The sequence below is a fragment of the Botrytis porri genome (genome assembly GCF_014898465.1).
Source record: "Botrytis porri strain MUCL 3234 chromosome Unknown BPOR_003, whole genome shotgun sequence".
Lineage (NCBI taxonomy): Eukaryota > Fungi > Ascomycota > Leotiomycetes > Helotiales > Sclerotiniaceae > Botrytis > Botrytis porri.
Genome location: NW_024066077.1, coordinates 1,694,342 through 1,714,599, shown reverse-complemented (window position 1 = coordinate 1,714,599; position 20,258 = coordinate 1,694,342). Strand labels below are relative to the sequence as shown.

The following is a 20,258-nucleotide window of genomic DNA, read 5'->3' as shown; positions in this document are numbered from 1 at the left end:
AAATTTTCGAACTTTAAAGCTTTTCATTGCTTTTTTCAACTTTTATAATTTAAAAGTCTTTAGAGCTTTTTAAAGCTTCTATTAATTCTAAGTAAACTTAAAATATGATTTCTAATAAAAAACTATAAATCTTGATAGATTTAAACAATTTTACTAATATTAGATGAAAGTTAAAATACTTTTATTATCTAAAGTTTACTATATAAACTTTTAATTGGTATAATAATATAATAATATGAATAATTTAATTAATAAAAATAAGAAAAAGTTTAGTTACTTTTCAGTATATTTTATAATACTTACGTCGTCAACCTTCGTATAGATTCTATCTCAAATTCATAGATTCTAGTCTATCAAAAAAAAACTTAAAAAAAAACTAAAAGAAAAGAAGTAATCTACTCATAGAATCTATGCCCCTCCTATAGAATCTAGTCTAAAAGGACTAGAATCTACTCTCGTATTATAGAATCTATTCTTTCCCTATAGAATCTATACCCCCTTTTATTCATAGAATCTAGTCACTTTAGACTGATTCTATTATAAATTCTAAGGGGCATGAAAGTAAATCACTCCTTAATATTAGAGCACGAGAGTACGAAGGTTAAAGATATAAGTATTGAAAAGCATATCCAAAAGTAATTAAGCTTTTCCTCATTTTCATTACTTGATCTAATTACTCGACAAAATAAATAAGAATGTATAATATAAACTAAAAACATTTATACTTCAACGTTTTTGAATAGAATAAACTATAATTAATACATATAATTAATGAATATGATAATTATAATATGTAAAAATTTCTAAATAATTAAAATTAAAATGATTCAAATAAAAGTAATTAAATTTATTAAATTTACTCAAAAAGTACTTGCTTTTAAATACTTTTTCAATCTTTAATAATTCGATTGATTTAATACTTTTAATATCGAAAATTAAATATATTATTAAATAAAAACTTTACTTTTTAATATATATATATTTTTATAAAGATTTATTTATATTTAAAAAAGTTATTTATATTTGAAATAGAAAAAGACTATTTTTGAAAAAGTAAATTTACTTATTTGCAAAAACATTAAGAATATCAAATATAAAAAATAAAAAATTTAATTTACTTATTTAATTTTAATTTTTGATAACTTTTCTATTTTAAAAAATGAAAAAGAAAACTCTTTATATAGTAACACATTATCAAATTATCAATTAGATTTTAAAATATAAAAATTAAAGATTCAAAATTAATAAAGATAAATAATATCTAAAATGTATTATAAAATTATACTTACTTTTATTAACTTATTAACTTTAATATACTACTTCTCTTTCATTTTTCATTCAAATTCTATTAAACTTCATTTCTATATAGAAAATATATATATAAACTACTATACAAAATTTCATTAAATTAAAAAAGTATTTATAAAAGTTATATTTAATTTTAGTTTATACTATACATCTTTGATTATTTTGTCGAGTATATTATTATACAGATTAAAAATTTATATAACGAACTCTAGGTAGTGAAAGTATTATAATCTTAATTTGACTCTAGCAAAACCATTTAAATTCATTAAAATCTCTCATTTTTATATTATAAATTCTATTCTAAGTCTATCTAGAACTAATAGAAATCTTTAAAAGCTTCAAAAGCTTTCGAATTATAAAAGTTAAAAAAAGTAATAGAAAGACTCAAAATTCGAAAGTTTAAAAGGAATAATTAAATATCTAATAAATTTAGTTAGAGTAGTAATATTAGAATTTTATAAAATGATAGGTTTTATAAAGAATATAACTTATAAGACTTATTCTTTTAATCTTTATAATTGAATAATATTTAAGAGATATAAGAGTAATTTATTATATATACTAATATTTAAATCTAAATATAGAGTAAATATATTTTTTTAAATAAAAATAAAATATATAACTGAATTGAATTAAGGAAAAAATATTAAGAAAAATATTAGAGAGTGATTATTTTATACATTATATATTATATAATTAAGACTTTATAAATTATTACTAGTTTATAATTTCATAGTTTAGTAATAAAGTAATTGATTTTTAATAAGATTTACGATTTTTTTTAATAAAATAAAATGTATTAAGTATTGAGTAGTAGAATTAATAATCTAATTATTAGTTTTTCTTATAGTGAATTTTCTTATTACTTACTTTAAAATGATTTGAAATCAGTTTTGCTTTTATTTATTCTGTTAATTTAATTGATCGACTAATTATATAAATAATCTTTAATGTAATATTTAATAGGCCTCAAAAAGCGTTATAATATAAAACTATATATTTACTATTTATATTATATAATCTACTCATTCCTATAGTACTAGGATACAGCTAATTACTAAACATTAAAATCATACTAAAAGTCATATAAATTATTAATATATTTTTCAATAATAAAATAGCTTATATATAATGAATTTTATATTAATCTCTTTATTTTTAATTGAATTTTAATAAAAATAAGATCATTTATTTTTAAGATTTTTGTTCATTATAAAATCTATATAGAAAGTTAGTATAAATTCAAAATATTAAAATTTATTAATAAAGATAAGCGAAAATTTATAACTTTTCTTTAAATATCAATTCAATCTTATATATAACAATATTCTTATATTTTAAAATCATAAAAAAATCAGTTCTAGATTTCTGAATATTGAATAAAAATACATCTAGAATGTTGATTGATTTTAATGATTTTGAATATTAACTTTTTATAATTAAAAATAGAAAAATAGAATAAAATAATTGTTTTTAGTGTGATTTTAGTGTTCGACAATTAGCTGTGCGCGGTGACTATACCTCTAGGCATAATTCGCATCACTCATAATAAGCATTGAATGCATAAACCCCCACCGTTTCTCCGAACTTCGAAGATTGTTGAGTTATCAGATCTATAAATATCCCTCGTCGTGTGTTTTCCTATGAGAATCTGGATGTTGCGGCTGAAGAATAATGCTATTCTCTAGAGGTCCACGAGGTCTTGCAATAATTTTTGTCATATTGAGTTTTCTGACGATTTATTATGGCTACTTGAGGCTTGATGTACATCCGAAGCTACACGATGGCGAGCTCGCCGTACCACCTCATGCGGAAGTTGTAGTAGAACCTGGATGGCTAGCAGACGGGAAGCTTACAAAGTCTGCGGAGAAGGCGGTGTATCCATCAATATCATCCCGCCCTCAGCCCAGCGCTACGCCCAACATCGCCTCTACAGTGCCAAGTTTGGAGCCATCATTGTCATCATCTGACATTTTGTTAATCATCAAGACGGGTGCAAGCACAGCATGGCGTCGAATGCCTGTGCAGCTGTTAACGACATTATCAAGTTTGCCAAACATTGTAGTATATTCGGATCTCCAAGAGAACCTTTCTCTTGAGATCCAGACAGTGGACGTTCTGAAAAACGTGAGCGATACTCTGCAGATACATGACACATTTGCGTACGACATATACCAAGATCTGCATACCAACATTCATGCGTACAGAGAGCAAGCTCAACTCCCGGGTGACGAATCTGAACTCCCGCTCGGGAATAATCCAGGCTGGAAACTAGACAGATACAAGTTTCTTCCCATGCTAGAGCATGCTCAAAAGAATTTTCCGGGTTTCAAATGGACTGTGTATATTGAAGACGATACTTTCGTCTTTTGGTCGAATCTTCTCCCATGGCTGGCAACACTCTCAGCTGACGATGAACCGGCATATTATGGCTCTTCCGCGGGAGAAAGCAATGCGACGTTTGCGCAAGGAGGCTCAGGTATCGTGTTCTCCAGGTCCTTGATGAAGTCTGTTTTCTCTGGACCTAAAATCCCCACTCTACAAGAGTATGCCAAATTCACCGCAAGCGAGTGTTGCGGTGACATGGTTCTTGGTAAAGTCTTGCGTGATCACAATGTGCTTGTAAACAGAGGGGAGTATGGCACAGGGTCATTCAGACCTGAACCACCCTGGAAAACAGAATTCAACGAGTTCTCATGGTGCAAACCAATCTTCACGTTTCATCATTTGCACCAGAGGGATCTGATGCAACTGGCATTATTGGAACGTCAACATAGTCAAAATAACCTTGTTTCGGTAAGTTGTCACCCCATGAATACTACACCCTAAATAAAGTTAACGAAACATGCTAGCGACCAATTATATTTCGCGATATTTTCCTTCAAACAATATCACCTTACCTCAAAGACCGCCGTGATGATTGGGACAATTCTGCATCTCGTCACAAACTTACAGAGAATATCACCACGATCACCAATTCACCTTGGGATCCACCTGCTCCCATCGTGGAAGATAAAGGTGCTCTTGAGCAGGCTTATACTTCACCTGAAGCGTGTCTCGCGGCGTGCGTCGCATTACCCACTTGCCGTATTTGGAGGCACGAAATCAATAACGGAAATGAGAAGAGCTGTACTTTGGATGTAGCGGTAATTTTAGGAAGAGAAATTGAGGGACGGGCTTTGTGGGATGAAAGAGTGATTAATAGTGGATGGATGATCCAGCGAATCAATGAAACGTTAATGGAGGATAAGTGTGAGGTTGTTGCGCCACCTTAAGGTCGGTAATTGTATTGATTGGGCTTGTGCATTGAATAGTGATTGTTTCGGTCGTCCATAGAATGTAAGTTTGATTGAAATTGGAGCATTCGTACTAGCAATATATTAGAGTTTGTCGTTTTGTCAAGGAGGGAAAGTGCAACGGATGGAATAGGCGAACTGGTTAAGGAAAAGGGTCAAACAGCGTATAATGGGATATCAAGAGAAAGTCTTGCGATAAGAGTAGTTTGAGATTAGGTTCAATGTTTTCTAAAAATTTCCATAATGAGGTCGCTTTTTAATCTCCACACATGAGCGAACGATTGAACCTTCTCTGATGGCTTGATGAAAAAAAAGTTTCACGTACTCGTACTCGCACTCCCAACTATAGCTCATGTAAATACATCAGTGCTGGCACTTAAATTTGCAGATGCAGGCTCTAAAATAAACTTATCATGTATTATCAGATTGAATCATATTGTTATATCTAAAATATCGTTCGCCTATATAAATGCATCAAAATCCAAAACGTCGATCCTTGAGGTCTGGAACCTATGAGTCTAAAAGTCCAAAGCACCACACTCCTTCTTTCCTAGAACCTTCCCAATTCTCTCCACCATCCACCCACTTTCCATATATACACCCTCATTAACCTTTGCTCCTATCGCCGCAGTATGATCAAGATGGCAATTATCATCTTGATACTTCCAGGTCAAACATTGATCCCAGTCTACACAAGCCTTTTTGCAATTTTCCTTCGATGCCCATGGTCTTTCATTCTTTTGAGCTGCAGTTAACGCCTTTAACTCAGGCGACTCAGAATCTTCCGTCGATGAAAATGACTTGCCTGCTGCATAATTATCCCATTCTGAGCGTGCAGCAACTAGTTTTGGAGCAAAGAAGTGTTTGAAAACATCGCGATAACGTATGCGTCCTTTTCCTTTCGTCTCTTGCATGAATTGGTTTTCAAAAACGAACAATTGAGAAATATCCGCTTGATGGACTTTATGGATATTCATGAGTGGTGAACACCAGTTCCAGTCCCCAAAACCAATTCTCCATGTTGGAAGGGACTGCAAAGCAGCCCATCCACCTCCATCCAATTCCTTAAATCGCTCTACGCCCATCTCTTTCATGGCATGGGAAAGTACCTGATCTCCACAGCAATGCTCCTTCGCATATGATTCGTACTTGTCAGCTAGAGTCTTCTCTGCCCCAAATGAAGTTGCCATAGCCTTTCCAGAAACAGCGAATCCGGATCCACCATGAGCAAAATCTTCGCCCACCTTAAAAGCTGGCGATCCAATCAAAAGAGGAGATGTATGATCTAAAGTCGCAAGCCATGCATAAAGTGTCTCCCAAAAGAAATAGTTATCGTCCTCCATATACACATACCATTTCTTGCCAGGGTGATGTATAGCAGCATGTTGGAACATGGGCAAGAACTTGTATTTGTCCAATCTCCAGCCACCCGGTAAGTACGAATCTCCCTCCATGCTTGCACTCTCTTGATACAAGTTGTCGTTGAGACTTTCTTTGGCTTTGTTATATAGTTCAAAGTCAGGTGATGCTTTGAGAGCTGCCGATACGTTTGCGAGAGAATCAATGACGGGGTTTCCATTGATATTGTCCACGATGTCAGAGTAGAAGACGATGTTTGGAGTAAGTTGTTTGTTACCCAATGTGGTCGACATGTGCATAGGCATCCTCCTCCAAATGGACGTAGCACCAGTCTTGACCAAAATGACGACATCCTTCGGATCAAGACCTTTGTTACTGTAGATCCTGCTTGGTTCTTCTGTTACAGACTTGATATAGCTGTTGTCATCGCTGATTGGCGGTGATGCTAAAGGAGTTGTAGATGGTACATCCAGATTTATAGCATAATCCTGTAGTAATGGACCGCCATTTGTCGCATCCCAATTTGATGATCTACTAACAAATACAAAATTGTTTTCGCTCAAGCCCATAACAATGAACATTGCCACAAGAAAGCTAATCCATAAGTATCCCTTGAGATGTCGAGGCAAAAAAGCCCCATACTGTGAGGTTGACATCTTTGAAGACGGCTGAAGCAACTCGAGTACAGGATTCAAAAGAACTTGAGAAACTCTTCAGCAGTCCAATAAATAGATAGAATTAACTTTCCAATCAGGGGAGGAAATCATTGGCATGGAAGTATAATAAAGACAAAGTTTATATGAGATTTGCCTCATGCAAACCTCCTCGTCTAACCGTCTGACAGTGCATGCTGTGCAAGGACAAGGGATCATGTGGGTTATATTATTGTGTGGGGCTTAGATCAGGCTGGAATACGAATTCTTCTCATCGTTTTGGTAGCCTTGCATACTTAGATCCCATTTTATTCTTTTCGAGTAGAGTTCCGAGACAATTGCAGAAAAGATTTCTCTGGCTTGGAAAGATCGATAGCAAAAGTTCTCGACATTAGGCAGTCACTAGGCATGGCAAGGCACTCGCGAGTCGTGGGACAAACATCTTTCAACGGTTCCCCTTCGCCTAGCCAATAGTACCATGATTTAACAAATCAGGAGTTCTTTATCATGTGATAAAGGGGGCCCCATTCAGCGGTCCCAACTCTTAAGTCCTTATACGAACACCAAAACACGAAGATCTTCTACCGTTACGTTAAATCCTGTAGCCGATCGTATTTATTGTCTGTGGATCTTTTCAACCCAAAATCTCTCGGGGAGTCGCGATTTAGTGAGGTTATATTAATCCGAAGTGTAAATCGATTTCAGGTTATCCATACTTGGTCTCAAGGATAAATAAGTGTACCCCTAGTTATTTCACACCAAAATTGAATCTAATACTGCTTTATCATTTTAATTAATATTTTGTATACCATTTATTTACCTCAATAACAACTTTATAACATACTAGTGTTACGACGGTATCCAACATACCGCGTCACATGGCCAAACAGTCACGTGATGGACCTAGAGGATCTAGGGGATCGAAGAATAAATATCTAGATTCATAAGATCCAAAAAGATCCAAGCAGAATAAAGCTTTATGGTTTTGTAGAGAATGAAGGTCTATATAAGGAATAAGGTTTCTTTATATGTAGAGCTTTGTGTTTAAGAATAATTATTAGTTTTATTATTATAGTTATGAGAATTGTAATAGTTACAACCTTATTGAATTCCTATTTGAAGTTTAGTTTAAACCATCTCGAGAGATCTCTAAACACTTCTATATGATTCTAGAGGCAGCTCCCGTAACAACTAGTATACTTTCAACTAACTTTCAAATCTGTTTTTTTATAATCATATTCTAAACCTCTAATACTATATCTTTCAATCTATAATAAAAAGAATAAATTTGAAAATATCATTCTACAATATAATCCTTAATAATATCCTATAAAGCTTTAATTAAATTCAAATCCAGACTTTTAGCTAATTAATAAATCAGTTTAATACCTATTATCTCAAGTTCTACAATTATTAATTTTATACTATAACTTAAGGAATTATCTTGTATATAAACAAGATCTCTTTATAAACAATAATTCTAAATTATAGATATAATTCTCTATATATATGATTTAGAAATAATCTTATCCCAATGTTACGGAGGTACCCGCACCGCAACATGGATTATGAGATAAACCTAAGGCCTTGGTGTTGGGACCTACGAAAACAGCACTGTAGGGACAGTTGAATTAAAGGGTAACTAAAGATAGCGGTAACCGAATAAATAAGCAGTGATTAAAAGATAGGTACCTATCTTTTATTGGCACCTACCCCACAGTAGGCACAGGTTGCACAAAGGTTACAGATTAGCTAGTAAGCACAGGTTAAATAAGCGGTAGCCTTACCAGGTCACGAGGACAAGTGTCACGTGAAGGAAAGTCGATTCGACTTGTCGACTCGAGTAGTCGAGTAGACTTGACGATTCGATCAAAGTACGAAGGTCTATATAAGGGAATGGGTTTCATTACAATGTAGAGCTTCGTGCTCAAGAACAATCATTAGTTTCATTACTATAGTTACGAGAATTGCAACCAGTTACAACCTTATTGAATTCCTACTTGAAGTCTAGTCTAAACCACCTCGAGAGATCTCTAGCCACTTCCACGTGACCCTAGAGGCAGCTCCCGTAACACTTTGAGCACCCTTTCTGCTTCAAGTACCGATTCAATACCAACCGCCAGTATGGCAGCCAACAGTTCTTCCAGAAGCCAACAGGCCCCAGCAAGCAACTTCGACGATGTCGAAATGACTGATGCTCCCAAGGAGATCACCATCAACGAAACACTCAAGATTGCCTTACCAGACAAGTACCAAGGAAGTCAACAGGAACTCGACACCTTCCTATTACAACTCGAAATCTATTTTAGATTCAACCAAGACAAGTTCACCGAAAAGGAATCTAAGAGTATTTGGGCCGTGTCATACCTCAGAGGCGAGGCAGGCAAATGGATTCAGCCATACCTGCGCGACTATTTCGAGCATGACGACAGGGAACGCATGCAACCCACAAGAACCATCTTCGACAGTTTCGAAGGATTCAAGACAGAAATCCGTAGGATCTTCGGAAACTCCAATGAGTTAGAGGTAGCGGAAGAGAAGATCTTCAACCTCAAACAGACAGGATCGGCATTGAAGTATGCTACGGAGTTCCGAAGATATGCGGGGACAACTAAATGGGACAAGGTCGCCATCATGAGTCATTACCGTAAAGGACTCAAACCAGAAGTACGTTTGGAACTTGATAGGGAAGGGGAGGACGATGACTTGAACGGACTAATCAAAAGCTCCATCGATGCCGATGACCGACTATACAGGTACAAACAAACCCAACGATCATACAAGCCTCAGACAAATCATAGGCAAGGGCGCTACCGCAAGAATGAGGGTAGACCACGTTACAGTACACAGAGTTACGGGGACCCCATGGAACTAGACGCCACGCACCATAGAAACGGGAATGATGACCCAGAGAAAAGACGAAGGCGAGAAAACAACTTATGCTTTGAATGTGGAAAAGCAGGGCACCGAGCAGCGGATTGCCGAAACAAGAAGACAGGAGGAAAGAAAGGCAACTTCAAACCCAAGTTCGGCAAAGGCCAACTTAACGCTACCTTTGTATCCCAGGAACATCCAGCTAAGACCGAAGAAACTGAGACCTTCACCAGTGAAGAATTCCGGAAATTATTGGATGAGTTACCGCGAAACCAAGAGGGTATGAATGCAGTAGACTTGTGGGAACAGGAGTACTACCGAACCCCATCACCGTCGGTAACGGAAGAATGTATTAAGGAAGAGATACCAGCAGATCACGCGATGATGAGCTGGACTGCTTGCTATGATGAATTCTGCGGAATCCATCGATCAGATAAAGAAGCAACCGGATGGTTCCCCAAGAAAAGAAAGACAAGGAACCAACAATCCAACGAAACAGACAAAAAACAAGTTACCCAGCAATTGAATGCTACAGGACAAGCAGGACAGATATACTGCAAGGTCAAAATAAACGGACAAATACAGCAAGCCATGATAGATTCAGGGGCTACAGGAAACTTTATTGCACCAGAAGCTGCAAAGTACTTGAAAGTTCCACTTCAAAAGAAACAGAAACCATATCAATTGCAGTTAGTTGATGGCCAGCTAGCAGGATTGGACGGGAACGTTTCACAGGAGACACGACCAGTACAAATGAACATAAACCAACATTCGGAGGTTATACAGCTTGACGTTGTGCCATTGGGCCAACAACAGATCATCTTAGGGATGCCATGGTTGAAGGCACACAACCCAAGAATAGATTGGTCACAAGAAACAGTGACATTTGATCAGTGCAAGAACGGTCACGATGACACGTTCAAGGCGTCCGCGAGACGTAACACGCGCCAAGGAGAGTTGAACGCGAACAACACCGGCGACGTAGGACACCCAGTCCAGGGTCCTCCATTAAGAGCGAAGGACAGTACACCTCCTCTACAAATGCAGAAGCCAACGACACGGCATGAAATCGCAATCAAGGCAAAGGAGCCTATGATACCCGAACAGTACAAAAAATATAAACATGTTTTTAGAGAACCAGAGAACCATGAGGCTTTACCAGAACACAAGCCATGGGATCATGAAATAATATTGGAGGAAGGCAAGATGCCTGTGCACACCCCAATTTATTCAATGTCGGCCGATGAGCTGAAGACGCTCAAAGAATATATCAACGACAACTTGGCCAAGGGATGGATCAGAGAATCCACGTCCCAAGTGGCAAGTCCAACTATGTGGGTACCCAAGAAGGATGGTACTAAGAGACTAGTTGTGGACTACAGGAAGCTCAACACGCTTACAAAGAAAGATCGATATCCACTTCCATTAGCTACGGAATTAAGAGATCGATTAGGCGGAGCAACAATATTTACCAAGATGGACCTACGAAACGGGTACCACTTGATTAGAATGAAGGAAGGCGAAGAATGGAAGACCGCTTTTAAGACAAGATACGGGCTATACGAATATCAAGTTATGCCCTTCGGGCTAACTAACGCACCAGCTACTTTCATGAGACTTATGAACAATGTACTGTCGCAATATTTGGACACCTGTTGTATATGCTACTTGGACGACATCCTAGTATATTCAAACAACGAGGTCCAACACATCAAAGATGTCAGCAACATTCTTGAAAGTTTAGCCAAAGCCGATTTGCTATGTAAACCAAGCAAATGTGAATTCCACGTTACGGAAACAGAGTTCCTAGGATTCACCGTATCAAGCCAAGGGCTCAAGATGAGCAAGGATAAGGTCAAGGCAGTGCTTGAATGGAAGCAGCCAAACACCATTAAGGAAGTACAATCCTTCTTAGGATTTGTCAACTTCTACCGAAGATTTATCAAGGGTTATTCAGGGATTACTACACCCTTGACCACATTAACCAGAAAAGATCAAGGAAGCTTCGAATGGACCGCCAAGGCGCAGGAGTCCTTCGAAACGCTCAAACAGGCAGTGGCCGAGGAACCAATACTGTTGACATTCGACCCTGAGAAACAAATCATAGTGGAGACGGACTCCTCGGATTTTGCTATAGGGGCAGTTTTGAGCCAACCAGGTCAAAATGAGAAATAGCAACCAATCGCATTCTACTCTCGAAAGCTATCACCAGCCGAATTGAACTACGAAATATATGACAAAGAATTACTGGCGATAGTCGATGCATTTAGAGAATGGCGAGTTTATTTGGAAGGGTCAAAATACACAGTACAGGTGTATACAGATCACAAGAACTTGGTTTACTTCACCACAACGAAGCAGTTAAACAGACGACAGGTCAGATGGTCAGAGACCATGGCCAATTACAATTTTAAGATTTCATATGTCAAAGGATCAGAAAACGCTAGAGCCGACGCTCTTAGCCGAAAACCAGAATATCAAGAAAATAAGTCGTACGAATCGTACGCTATATTCAAGAAAGAAGGCGAATCACTGGTTTACAATGCACCACAGCTCGCAGCTACGCATACATTGGAAGACAACCATCTCAGGATCCAAATCCAATCATATTACGACCAAGATGCCACAGCTATACGCATACGCAAGACAATAGAACCAGGATTCACAATAGAAAACGAAACTATATACTTCCACGGAAAAGTATACATTCCTAGTCGAATGACTAAGGAATTTGTGACGGAACAACACGGGTTGCCGGCACATGGACATCAGGGAATTGCGAGAACGTTCGCAAGATTACGGGAAATCAGTTACTTCCCACGAATGAGAACGATAGTTGAAGAAGTTGTTGGAAGTTGCGACACCTGCATACGAAACAAGTCATCACGACACGCTCCGTATGGTCAGCTCCAGACCCCAGACATGCCTTCTCAGCCATGGAAGTCCATTACATGGGACTTTGTGGTCAAACTACCACTCTCGAAAGACCCTACTACAGGAGTTGAGTACGACGCAATACTCAACGTAGTAGACAGATTGACAAAATTTGCATACATGATACCATTCAAAGAAACATGGACTGCTGAGCAACTAGCATATGTATTCTTTAGGGTCATAGTAAGCATACATGGAGTACCAGATGAGATAATCTCGGACCGAGACAAGCTCTTTACCTCAAAATTCTGGGCTACCTTATTAGCACTTATGGGTGTTAAGAGAAAGCTATCAACAGCCTTCCACCCACAGACAGATGGTCAAACAGAGAGGACCAATCAAACAATGGAAGCATATCTTAGATGCTATGTAAATTATCGACAAAATAATTGGGTAGAACTATTACCTATGGCACAGTTCGCATATAACACATCGGAAACGGAAACCACAAAGATAACACCAGCACGCGCTAACTTTGGGTTCAATCCTAAAGCATACCAAACACCGATGCCACAAGAAGTTAATGCCGAATCGGCAATAATACAAGTCGAACAATTGAAAGATTTGCAAGAGCAGCTCGCTCTTGACCTAAGATTTATTTCTTCCAGAACAGCAGCCTACTACAATACGAAACGTAGTATGGAACCTACGCTTAAAGAGGGGGATAAAGTTTATTTGCTACGACGAAACATCAAAACCAAAAGACCAAGCAATAAACTCGACCACAGGAAACTAGGACCATTCAAGATTGATAAGGTAATAGGAACAGTTAATTATCAATTGAAATTACCAGACACGATGAATATTCACCCAGTATTCCACATATCCTTGCTCGAACCAGCACCACCAGGAGCGCCTAATGCGCCATTTACGGAAATCGAACCAGTTAACCCAGAAGCCATATACGACGTTGAAACAATACTAGATTGCAAATATGTCAGAAGCAAGGTCAAGTATTTGATCAAATGGTTGGATTACCCACACTCAGAAAACACATGGGAACTTAAGAAGGATCTCAGCTGCCCTGAGAAACTACAGGCATTCCACCTGAAGTACCCACATCTGCCAACAAAGCCTCGAGCTCAGCGTCAGACAACGGAGGCAACGAAGGGTCGAAGAAGTCGAAGGAAGAAGAACCGCTAGGAACAGGCGCGCCTGCCTTTTCCTTTTCCAGTTTTTCATTTTCGACTTTCTCTTTCTCCAACCTTTCATTCTCCTCAGCCAGGTCAAGTTCCTCCAGCGTACGAAGATCGCGGCGAATCATTTCTTTTTCACGCTTGCGAAGGAATTCCTGTTGACGACGTAAACGAAGAATGCGAGCCGTCAATTCTTGAGATTTAGCAGACAGAACTTGCGACTCAGCAAAAGCCTTCTCCTCCTCCAGGCGAAGTTGCTCTTGCTGTCGCTCCAGAGCATCATATTGAGAGGGCATTGCGGGCCCAGGATGACAACGACCTTTCTTGAAACGAATACACGCGGAACAACGTTTCGACAGATCCTCGTCCACGAAACAATCACGACCAGTTTGAAGGCACAAAGCACAAGGTTCACGTTTGCTACCAGAACGGGCGACACGATTAGATAAAAAAGCGGGATCATGAATAGAGGTTGTTCGTGTAGGAGGCATAATGAAGAAAGAATAACACTCATTTAAAATGTATAGTTAGGTGGGGAGACCCCGCTATATAGACGCTTGGGACAAGCGCTAGTCTAGGAAGGGGATAGTGTTACGGAGGTACCCGCACCGCAACATGGATTATGAGATAAACCTAAGGCCTTGGTGTTGGGACCTACGAAAACAGCACTGTAGGGACAGTTGAATTAAAGGGTAACTAAAGATAGCGGTAACCGAATAAATAAGCAGTGATTAAAAGATAGGTACCTATCTTTTATTGGCACCTACCCCACAGTAGGCACAGGTTGCACAAAGGTTACAGATTAGCTAGTAAGCACAGGTTAAATAAGCGGTAGCCTTACCAGGTCACGAGGACAAGTGTCACGTGAAGGAAAGTCGATTCGACTTGTCGACTCGAGTAGTCGAGTAGACTTGACGATTCGATCAAAGTACGAAGGTCTATATAAGGGAATGGGTTTCATTACAATGTAGAGCTTCGTGCTCAAGAACAATCATTAGTTTCATTACTATAGTTACGAGAATTGCAACCAGTTACAACCTTATTGAATTCCTACTTGAAGTCTAGTCTAAACCACCTCGAGAGATCTCTAGCCACTTCCACGTGACCCTAGAGGCAGCTCCCGTAACACCCAACTCTTCTTCCAGAATACATAAGATCCTTTCCCATATAATTCAGAAATATAATCTTATAGTATCTATTCGATTTTACACTAGTATTTTAGTTTAATACAATCCTTATATAATACTTCTCCTATATATCTTATAATCTTTATTTTCTTATATTTTCTTAACTATATCTACAACTCATCATTTTATAATATATGCCCAATCTTCAAATAACCAATTAATATGCTCTAAAGTCTAAATTAAATATACTATAGTATATTGAGATATAAAATTTAGTTTCTTTAAAACTATATAATGCTTAAATCCTTTAAGTTTAAACATAATTTCAATAGTATAAACATAACAATCCCATTCAAAAATAGCTAGAATTTTATATCAAAATGTTTGTCAATTCTTTTTAAATATACAAACCCATTCAACTAATTATTAATATTTAGAAAGATTTAAAAATAATTAACAATCAAAATGCTTCTTTTGAAATGTAAATAAATAATATAAAATATATTTAATCTAACAAATCGAAAGATTCAATTATAAAGTAATTTTATCTTTTATAAAGCTAACATATTAATATAGTGTCTATATCTAAAGTCAATCATTATATAAACAATAATATTATATTTTAAATATAGATATTGAAGTTATAAAATCCATATAAATTTAGTTAAAGTTAATAAAATGAAAATATAAAAGTAGCCATTTTTATAGATATTTTTATTAATCATTTTCTTAAATCTACTAAAATATCGAATAATTAGGGGTATACTTATTTATTCTCGAGACCAAGTATTCGTGTACACTCATAGTGAGACCGCGGAGTTGAGGCAAACATTGCCCGGATCTTTGATACCCCCTACAGATTTGCTTCCAAAATATTCCATGCAAGGACTGTAAATGTAAATTGATGTGCGTTCCGGCATATGTCTAGCTGTAGGTACAATAAAACTTGGCTATACCGGACTGGGATATACCGGAATCTTGGATATACTGCAAAAATTCCCTCATTTGACCACTTTTTGTATAGCAATACCAGATTTTTAAGCAAAACTAGAATATCGAATAACTTTTTTCAATTCCGATATAAATTTTGATAATGAATTTAACTAAATAAGCTTGATTGGCTATTATCGCATAAGGATTTGAAGCTAAAATCCGATTGAAATATTAACCAAAACGCTTAGGCCACCATATTTTATACCAAAATCTTGGATATACCGGATTTGATTAATCGAATTTTTCGTTCCGGTATAACCAAGTTTTACTATACCTCCAGTGACTCCAGATCGAAGGTTCAAATTGCCACATCTAATCGACAGCCTGTTACGGGAGCTGCCTCTAGGGTCACGTGGAAGTGTCTAGAGATCTCTCGAGGTGGTTTAGACTAGACTTCAAGTAGGAATTCAATAAGGTTGTAACTGGTTGCAATTCTCGTAACTATAGTAATGAAACTAATGATTGTTCTTGAGCACGAAGCTCTACATTATAATGAAACTCATTCCCTTATATAGATCTTCGTACCTCATGAATCGACAAGTCGATTACCGTAAAGCCGATTTCGACAAGTCGGTTTCCTGATCACGTGATGTCCATCCCGTGATCTATAATGATGCTACCGCTTATCTAACCTGTGCTTTCTAGCCGATTGTCCCTACAGCGCTGTTTCCGTAGGTCCCAATACCAAGGCCTTAGGTTTATCTTATAATCCATGTTGCGGTGCGGGTACCTCCGTAACACAGCCTTACCAGCGAGACAGGGTTAGCTTCAAGCATTTGTAACACTTTGACTTTTTATATCTCCGGTTTGTCACCGGTAACGTTGTTGACTTTGTACAAATATTAAACCAAGACACTCAGAGAATGAACCTAGAAGCGTATGCAATCAGGGTCTGAACTCAATCGAGATCCAATGCTTGATTCCTTATTCGCCTTACAAGAATGCCGACGACAACTGGGCCGACTATAGTGCAAATTACCACAGCCCAAACGATGACAAGAAAAACTGCTTCTCCGGAAACGATGGCAGTATTTTGTTGATTTTTCAACAAAAGTGTACCAGAGCTCTGTGAGAGAGACGAGATCAAGAACCCGATTTCTCCTCTGGCAACCATGGCGAATCCCACTAGCAAGGCTTCTAAATGTGGAGGACGGGTGGACTCTGCTGCTGACGATTGAGTTTTTCTTGGCTTCCAGGATTTTGCGAAGTACTCGAAATACATAACAAGGCTCACTAGGCATTTTGCAATTACCATGAGTATAGAGTACACGATGCCTTTCCACACGATGGAGGCTTTGAACATGTCTGTAATTGGAATTGAGAAACCGATGGACGCCTAGATAGATCACGTTAGCCCAGTTCCTTAAAATCAAGCATTGCTAGCAGGTTGGCCAAAGTCTAGGTTAGTAGGCTAAACGTGGACGTTTGAGAAGGGGTCGGTCCAGATTTTCGGGCGATTTGAATGTCCCGAATAGAATAAACATTTGGATTTCATTCATCATCTAATAAGGATCCACCATTCTAGACAAATTAAGATCAGTTCCAAAAGCAAGCATCTCCTGTTGTCTACCAGCAGTCCCGAGTCTTGAGTATCCAGTACTGGTAGGTGGAAGGAAGAGAGATATAATTCAGAAATGCTTACAAAGAAAAATGGAACCAATATGAAGTCCATGATTGGTTTATAATACTCTTCGTACATCACCTGAGCTGGGTTTGATCTCGACTCTTCTTCAATACTACGGTTTCCAACGTCCCAAAGGTAATTAATTACGCCCCCAGCAATAAATGCGGCGAAAAGGACAGACGCATCGATGAAAGATGCAATAGTGACGAATATGATTAGTATCAATGTTGAAAGAAGAAACTCTATGCTAGGAATCCTCCGAAATTGTGTAAGAGATATTTCCTTGATATCAAATCTGCCTCCCGCGGAAACATTAACCGCTGTCTCGGAGTGAGAACACTTGACGAGGTAGAGCCAAATCGGCTTGAGCAGATAAGCACCAAGACCAAGGGAAACAAGAAGTAGGCCAAAACTCGCGACGATGGGTCTTGCAATTGGCCATCCACCCATACCTCCACTCCCAAGGGTTGTAACAATGTTCACCATAACAAGGCCGACAACGTCGTCCATCATCGCGGCTCCTACGAGTATCACACCGATTCTCGTATGCTGCATATTTGCAGAGGAGAGAATGGCGAATGTCGTTCCCAGAGAGGTCGAACATAGTGATGCACCAGCCGAGAAGGCTGCTAGAGGAGTAGGATACATTGTCCCAGAACTACTGGGAAATGGTAAGATGAGCAACAGGAAAGACAATGCAATAGGCACTAATAGACCAACAGTGGCTACTGATATCGAAACGTAGGCAGCTTTTCGAAGCTGTTTGAGGTCTGTACTGAGTCCTCCTTCAAACACGAGACCTATCAGACCTAGGTAGCCCAATGCTTGAATCGTTTCTTGATACCCCTCTGTCAGCCATGCTGTTCCCCCGACTGGTAGACCCCATATTATTCCTATGAGAATTTGTCCTATGATGCCACAGTACAACAGTCGGTCTAGGATGTATCGAGAGATGTTTAATAGAAGGACAAATGAGGTCAATGAAAGAATGACCGCAATTCCAGGTTCCTCGTACGGGAGGAACGGCATGATCAATACGTGACGGTTGCGGTATTTGAGATAATGAAAAAATTATCACCTTTTTGAGAAGGAAAATGGAACCCAAGACTTTAATGAACAAAAATCAAGGCACAACATTGGAAGCCAGCCACACTTTCCCGCCACATTCTAGCCACACCAACTTCACCCGAACATGGATTCTAGTACTCGGTGAAAATGCATAATATATATTAGAATTAGTTGTAATTTCTATAATTTTTAATTAAATTTTATAAAATCTAATCGAATAATCCTTTAATATATTGTATATATAAAGAGAAAGTTTTATAAAGTTTAAATCAAAAACGAAAGAGAAATAATATATTAAAATTTATAAGTTGATGAAAATAAATATAATTTAATATTATTTTTTAGATTTTATATATTTTTATTAATTTTTTATTATATGATGTTGAACTTTTAGGTCTTATTTAAAATCAAGTAAAGATTAATTTAAAAAAAGTATTTTTTATTATTCTTTATTTTCAGAAAATTATTTAAGATTGAAATTAAAAAAGAGATTTAAATTTTTGAATTTTAATTTTTTAATTTTTTAAAATAAGTGAATTTATTCTTTTAAAAATAATAAATCTAATATTTTATTTTAAATAAGTTATAAATAACTTTTTTAATTATAAATAAATCTTTATAAAAATATATTTATTTCAAAGTTGAGCTTTTATTTAATGATACATTAGACTTTTAGTATTATAGGTATTAAATTAATTAAATTATTTAAGACTAAAAAGATATTAAAAAATAAGGACTTTTTGAAATTAATTCAATAATTACAATTACTTATATTTCAATCATTTTAATTTTCAAATCTTTAGAAACTTAAACGTAAAATAATTATTTTATCAATTAATTATATATATCAACTCTAGCTTATTTTATTGAAAATTATTAAAGTCATAATTGTTTTTGATTTGTACTTTACATCTTTAATTATTTCGCCCAGTAGAAATTGAAGCGATAAGGTTAACGCTAAGATTAATTTTTTGAGTTACGATAAGAAAATATATCTCTTCATCACAAGTCTCAAAGCATCATTCTTCATCAACCACCCACTCCAACAACCCCACCACTCCCTCAATTTCGCGTTCACCATCACACTACCTCAAAATGAACGCCCACGCTCTTCTCACCTCTCAGGGTTGGCGCGGAACCGGTCACTCTCTCCATCACAGCTCCGACACCATTGGACTCTCGCGACCATTGCTCGTTTCGAAAAAAGATAATCTCTTGGGAGTGGGGAAGAAAATGCACAAGACGGCTGATATGTGGTGGTTGAATGCTTTTGATGCTTCACTGAAGGGATTAGATACGAGTAAGGAGGGGCAGGTTAAGGTTCAGGAGGGAGGGGGTTTGGAGATGGTGGTTAAGGGTGGAAGTAAATGGGTTGGGGGAAAGGGAGGGTTGTATAGCTTTTTCGTGAGGGGAGAGACGGTTGGGGGGACGATGGAGGACAGAGAGAAGGAGAAGAAGGCTATGGATATAATTGTCGAGGAAGAGAAAAGTAGGAAGGGGAAGAATAAGAAGAGAAAGGGGGAAGAAAGAAAGGAAAGTAAGGAAGAGAGGAGGACAAGGAAGGAAAAAAAGAGAGCGGAACGAGCGAGCAAATCTGCGGCCAAAGAAGCCAAAAAAATAAAGGAGGGAAAGGAAAACAAAACACCAAGCGCCAGCTCGACAGACTCGGAAAAGACAGAAACCAAGGAGGAAAGACGAGAACGAAAGGAACGAAAGCGACAAAAGAAACTATTACGACAATCTGGGAAGGAATCATCAGATACATCATCAACATCAGAAAGCGCCAAAAAGAAGTCGCGGAAGAGTAAATAGATTATTCTGCCCTGTACATTCTACAAGTCGGCATAGCAAAAGGCGTTTTGGGGCACGGAGTTTTGTGATCACGA

The 20,258-nt window shown here is 37.4% G+C and overlaps 4 protein-coding genes across 4 annotated transcripts; 2 read left to right on the top strand and 2 right to left on the bottom strand.

The window, feature by feature from the left end:
• Positions 1-2,982: 2,982 nt before the first annotated feature.
• Positions 2,983-4,583, top strand: EAF01_002564 (uncharacterized protein; the record flags this gene model as incomplete). Its single annotated transcript, XM_038910817.1, has 2 exons — positions 2,983-4,104; positions 4,161-4,583. 2 exons carry the CDS (start codon positions 2,983-2,985, stop codon positions 4,581-4,583), a joined length of 1,545 nt encoding a protein of 514 aa, XP_038773739.1.
• Positions 4,584-5,122: 539 nt separating this feature from the next.
• Positions 5,123-6,619, bottom strand: EAF01_002563 (uncharacterized protein; the record flags this gene model as incomplete). Its single annotated transcript, XM_038910816.1, has 1 exon — positions 5,123-6,619. One exon carries the CDS (start codon positions 6,617-6,619, stop codon positions 5,123-5,125), a length of 1,497 nt encoding a protein of 498 aa, XP_038773738.1.
• A 9,959-nt stretch (positions 6,620-16,578) lies between these two features.
• On the bottom strand, positions 16,579-18,333 carry EAF01_002562 (uncharacterized protein; the record flags this gene model as incomplete). Its single annotated transcript, XM_038910815.1, has 2 exons — positions 16,579-17,016; positions 17,323-18,333. 2 exons carry the CDS (start codon positions 18,331-18,333, stop codon positions 16,579-16,581), a joined length of 1,449 nt encoding a protein of 482 aa, XP_038773737.1.
• A 1,134-nt stretch (positions 18,334-19,467) lies between these two features.
• EAF01_002561 (uncharacterized protein) lies at positions 19,468-20,184 on the top strand (the record flags this gene model as incomplete). The annotated part of the gene is made up of 1 exon (XM_038910814.1): positions 19,468-20,184. The coding sequence occupies one exon, from the start codon at positions 19,468-19,470 to the stop codon at positions 20,182-20,184; it is 717 nt and encodes a 238-aa protein (XP_038773736.1).
• Between the last annotated feature and the right edge of the window lie 74 nt (positions 20,185-20,258).